Source organism: Pseudomyrmex gracilis, unplaced genomic scaffold (genome assembly GCF_002006095.1).
Source record: "Pseudomyrmex gracilis isolate BER0280 unplaced genomic scaffold, ASM200609v1 scaffold_293, whole genome shotgun sequence".
NCBI lineage: Eukaryota > Metazoa > Arthropoda > Insecta > Hymenoptera > Formicidae > Pseudomyrmex > Pseudomyrmex gracilis.
In genome coordinates this window covers 57,106-63,151 of record NW_018020877.1, presented here as the reverse complement: position 1 = coordinate 63,151, position 6,046 = coordinate 57,106, and the positions used below count along the sequence as shown (strand labels likewise).

Genomic DNA, 6,046 nt, shown 5'->3' with positions numbered 1-6,046 from the left:
GTTTGATAGATATTGAAGTGTACGCTGAATGTGTTTTATAGCGTCGCGCAACGCTTGCACGTCTTGTTGCAATGCGATAATTTTTCTCTCACGTGTCTCTTGCCATTCATTCACACTCGTAACACACATATCTACATATTGTTTGTTGGCGGCGTCAGTGTCGGTATCAGATTGCGCTACATGTAATATCTTACGCGACCTTGCATCGTAGCCGGAACCGACAAAGCAGAGAGCGTTATTACGCACGTAATTTCGCAGTATTGCTTCTCTCTCATAATAATACATCGACGCTCCATGTGTTCCGAGCGATATCCCAAATTTGTTGATTGGCATGATGACGCGCACACGACTGACTCTAACGCAGACGCGCTAATTAATTTATAATGAATCCCGCTTCGCGCAGTTCCTCGATGATCGAGAAAATTTCGTTGTTGTGAGCATTATTACCTGCCTGACGGGATGCGTCTAGCAACCGCAGACGGTCGACAAGGTCATTGGGATCGTCCCAGTGCGCGTATTCGATCTTACGATTGCTTAGCATCATATTAAGCGGCATACCTTTCCCCTGTTTAGTACGCACATTGGATAGTAAAGGTGCAATTATGTATCTGTATTTGTATCTTTTGTTACTTAGTATTGCACCGAGCTTATTGTGATGTTTTCTATGAGTATATTTCCATTATCTTTTTGTATCGTTGTTTATCTTCTTCGGTATATAACTCGCTTTTTGGACATTTCATGAAAATGAATTTGTACAATCCTTGTGTTGCTTTGAATTGTATATTATCTATGATTATATTATCCTGTTCATCCACGTCAAAACTTATCACCGAGCATCATTCCATCGTTGTCGAAATACACACTATATACGTAGTCTATGTCGTTCTCTTTCTTACCACTCAGGATGGCTTTCATATATTGTTGCGCCAACGGACCAAAATGATTTTGAAACATTTCAAGATCCTCCAACGTTTGCATTTGACGTTGAATAGTTGACTCAAACGATTCGTTGGTAGCAGCATCAGTAGCGACGATATTGTCAATTGATGGAGAATCCCATGTCAATTGTTGTTCGGTTTGTTCTTTCGTCGGAGTAGAAGTCGCCATTGCAGTGTTATATCGTGTGCGCTTTGAATTGCGTAAAGTAGGGGACAGTGTTTCGTTCGATGTCTGTGTTCGTTTCCGCTTCGTCTCGTGTGATGTGTCTTCGAGAAACAATGTATCCGACGTCTTTTGCTTAGTTTCCGTATTTTCAGCAATCTGTTTTAGAGGTTCGATAATAAGTTTGAATTGTCTTTCCAATGCAATTTCTTCTTCTAAGATTGACTCGTTTTTGCAATCTCCTTCGCTACTTTCTCGCGATCTATAATTTCACTGCTTTTGTTAGGTGATGCCATGTTGCACTGTAGGAAAGACAATACTTGGTTGATGTCTCAACAATGATTAACCACTCGCTGGTATCACGAACTCGTGAAATCCTTTTCTATAGCGACTTCTGTTCAAAGGACTATCCTTGTCGATCACTAAAAATCCATATTTGTTTTGCCAACATTTGCGACATAATGTACAAAACTTCTCGTACGACATATCCGTGTTTACATGATCGTTGTACACATGTTTGAGATTGGTACCATCTTGTTTAAACAGAATTATCAGATTTGCGTTGTCACGTATAAGATACTTTGGTATCCTCGCGTACGTCTGACAAAGATAAAAACAGTCGATACTTGAGTGACGACCCATTGCACAGTATTCTCGTATCGTATCTTGCTTGTCACATGCCACATCATCAAAATTAAAAATAGAATTTGGAAGTGCTTTACTCGGTGGAATCACATTGCTATTATTAGAAAAGGTAAAGTAACCGATTTCATCTACTAATGAAAGTACATTCTCCAGATATTGATACTTTAGTTGTTGCAACGACTTGGAATACACGTACACGTTTTCAAAACGTACTCTGTGATCAAATTGAAAGGTGAATTTTTTTATATTTCGAAAAGTTTTATTTATTCTTTCAAATCCATATCATCGCCTTCAAAGTAATCCCCTTCTGCGGCTATACACTTATGCCAACGAATTTTCCACTCATCAAAACAGTCCGAAAAGTCCTTCTTTGGAATGGCCTTCAGAGATTTCTGCGATTCGGCTTTTATCTCCTCAATCGAGTCAAAACGGTGTCCCCGGAGCGGTCTCTTGAGTTTACTGAATAGCCAGAAGTCACACGGGGCCAGATCAGGTGAATACGGTGGTTGTGGAACGATATTTGTTGAATTTTTGGCGAAATGCTCGCGAAGAACCAGTGCTGTGTGAGATGGCGCATTATCGTGATGCATAAACCACGAGTTGTCTTTCCATAAATCCGACCTGTTTTTGCGAATAGCTTCACGCAAACGACGCATAACACTCAAATAATACACCTTGTTGACAGTTTGACACGGCGGAAGGAATTCCGAGTGCACAACACCACGATAATCGAAGAAAACCGTCAACATGACTTTGATTTTTGAGCGACTTTGACGTGGTTTTTTCGGTTTGGGCTCGCCTTTTACACGATATTTACTCGATTGGTCGGCTGTTTTGGGGTCGTAAGCGTAGATCCAAGTCTCATCTCCTGTTATGATGCGTTTAACCACGTCCTGATAGTCAGAAAGCATCGTTTCATAAATACTAACACGACGCTCTTTCTCGAAAAAATTGAGCGTTTTTAGCACCAATCGAGATTTGACTCTTTTCAAGCCCAATTGATCACTCAAAATCGCCTGCACCGATCCAAATGATATGCCCAAACTATCCGTAAGGTCTCTAATGGTCAATCGACGATTTTCAAGCACCAATTGTTTAACTTGCTGGACGTGATGTTCATCAGTCGATGTTTTTGGCCGATTCGACACCACATTCTTCTCAACACGCTCACGGCCGGACTTGAAAGCGTTGTATCACTTATAAACATTCTTTGAAGACAGAGTTTGATCCCCAAAGGCTTTTTGCAGCATCCGCAACGTTCCCGCAGTCGAAATTCCGTTTCGCGCACAAAATTTGATGCAACTTCTTTGCTCAATAAATGCAGACATGGTGAAAATCGCGGAATTTACTTTTGGCACCTCACAAAATGACGCGTAACTCAAACACTAATGAATATTGTGACGTGAAGTGTGGCACAGATGTCACTAACAGTACTACCAACTCACAAAATAAAACATTTCGACCATTAAAATAACCCGGGAAATTTAAATAAAAAATTCACCTTTCAATTTGATCACAGTACACCGTGTGGACTTTCAAACAAGCTTAACACTACATTCGTCTTGCCGCAGTTCGAAGGACCGCACACAATACCGCGTATAGTAACCGGTAGCATTATTCCATGTTTGCGTATTTTCTTGCCGGACATTTGTTGAGTCTTGTTTTCAAAATTAATTACTTTAATTGCCACAGGTTGTCGCACGAACTGCATGGTTTGTTTTTAACTGCTTCGCGATAGCAAAGAGCACCTATTTATAGAGACGCGTCGAGCGTGTCTACTCAGTCGTCAGTAGACAGCTGATGTCAAACGTATATTGCAATGTATGTCAGGTTGTGGATTGTTAAATCGCGTGATAAACGCTCTTCCTGTCGAATTACATATTCCGGGCTACCATTTTTGTGGCCCGNAAACACGTTTGGAAAAACGATTAGCTAGAGGCGATCGCGGCATTAATCCAGAGGACGCGGGTTGTCGTAAACACGATGTAGCTTATTCGCGAAGCAACAAACTCGCTGCTCGACACGTAGCTGATAACGCACTTACTGCAAAGGCGCGCGATCGTATTACAGCGGCAGACTCGAGTCTCGGTGAGAGAGCAGCTGCGACTGCCGTGTGGGCGGCTATGAAAGCAAAGACAAAACTCGGCATGGGCTTGAAAAAGAAAAGCAAGTCAACAAACAGGAAGCAAATACTTCCAATTGCTAAACGCGGCGGTTTGTTACCGGTCCTACCGCTGCTGGGTGTTCTCGGTGCGCTCGTTGGTGAAGCGACGAGTGTTACAAAAACGGTAAATGATACGAGAGCTGCACAGCGGCAGCTAGAAGAAATGCAACGTCATAATTGCGCAAAGGAAGGTCGGGGAATTTATCTGACTCCGTACGGACGGGGACTTTCAAAGAAAAAAAACGCTGAAAAGACATTAAAATTATCTACAGGTGTAACAACAAATATGCAGTTAGAACAACTAACTAAGCGCATGTGCATACCTTTCTTTAGAGATGTTTTCATGCGTAATACTTTTCCAGGATTAGTACGTCGTAATGAGAGTGGTATTGTCAATTTTGATGATACAAATGGATCAGGTACTCACTGGGTAGCGTATGCGAAGAGAGGAAAACATATCATATATTTTGATAGTTTCGGCAATCTTCAACCACCAAAAGAGGTGGTGCGTTATCTAGAACATGTCGTAGACAAAATAGAATATAACTGTACATCTTATCAACGTTACAATCAAAGCAATTGTGGCCAATTGTGTTTATGGTTTCTTCAAGCGGTCGATGAGCAATATTCATTTAAATAGTACGCTATCAGACTTTATTACGCATTCGACAACATGTCACTGACGTTTACACTTACCGACAAAAGCACACTTGCAGTCAGCTACTTTCCCGCCATTGATTTAAGTGACGGTGATTACGAGCTTGGACTACCAGATTTTGAAACGTATCATACGATACCGAACGTAAATTCATCGAATAATAAGTTTTATTATGATATAGATGACAAGCAGATTATAATTCCTGAAGTGTTGTACAAATTACAGGATATTAACAATTATCTGCAATAGTGCAACGTAATGCAAAAAGCAAAGATAAAGATGAGAACATCCCTCCACTAATATTACGTGCAAACACCAACACAATGAAAAGTGAAATAAACAGCGCCTATCAAATAAATTTTACCAAACTTGACAACATTGGATCGTTGTTAGGTTTTTCATCAACTCGTATTTTAAAGCCGCTACAATGGTACGTATCAGACGTGCCGATTAATATTATCAACGTAAACATTATTCGCATAGAATGCAACGTGACCGCGGGTGCGTACAGCAACAACCGGTGTGTGCATACGATACATGAGTTCTCACCGAACGTGCCACCTGGATATAAGATTTCGGAAACACCGGCACAGATCAGTTATTTTCCGATCATTGTGCAGAGCATTACGGATCTGACGATACGCATTGTGAATCAGAAAGGACAATTGCTTGATTTTCGAGGAGAAGAAATAACTGTCAGGTTACACGTACGACGCCGACGACTGTAATACACGGCATGCTCGTGCTGAACGAGGCGGATCAAGTGACACGAGATACGAGGTTTTCATTACAAACACCTGCTACGATTACTACTACAACGTACAGTAATCGGAAGGAGCTAAGTACGATAAACGTTAAATTTTTACAATCGTTGGGATTTATTGTACGAGAAGTTTGAAAATATGTGCGACATTTTAAATGTTGGGGGCGAGCCGATCTTTGACGATCGCATCGTCAAGATTGAAACTCACACGTACAATCCGTATGTGAACACAACATTTGAACACAGTGATGAGATACGCATACCTATACAACAGCAGGACTTGTACACTCTACCGTGTCAAAGTTTTCTTTACGTCGAAGGAAAAATAACGTTAACAAAGATAGATGAAGAAGAAGTATATCTGAGTAATAATTGTGTAGCTTTTATGTTCGATGAGATTCGCTATGAACTCAATGGTATGGAGATTGATTGTAATAGAAACGTTGGAATAACTAGCACGATCAAAAACTATATATTGCTAACACATGATAAAAACATGGCTATGAAGAATGCTGGAATACTGGAATAAAACTAGGAATGCTGAATTTGATTACAACAGCTACTTGCGGCACCGCAGAAAATGATGACGACGCGGCTTCACTCGTCTATGTTAAAGGTCCCAAAAAATGTAACTGACTAGCTGATATTCTTGATAGTGACATACGACATGGATTAATTATTAAAACATTGGATGCCGATTACGACGATATTGCTT

The 6,046-nt window shown here is 40.7% G+C and overlaps 1 protein-coding gene across 1 annotated transcript in view; it reads right to left on the bottom strand.

The window, feature by feature from the left end:
* The window catches only part of LOC109859845, a 3,003-nt gene extending 1,896 nt beyond the window's left edge, over positions 1-1,107 (bottom strand). The window contains exons 1-2 of the mRNA XM_020438451.1: positions 971-1,107; positions 448-662 (exon numbers count right to left, since the gene is read on the bottom strand). Coding sequence (XP_020294040.1) covers positions 448-662; positions 971-1,107 — 352 coding nt within the window. The remainder of the gene's footprint in view (positions 1-447; positions 663-970) is intronic.
* Positions 1,108-6,046: the final 4,939 nt, after the last annotated feature.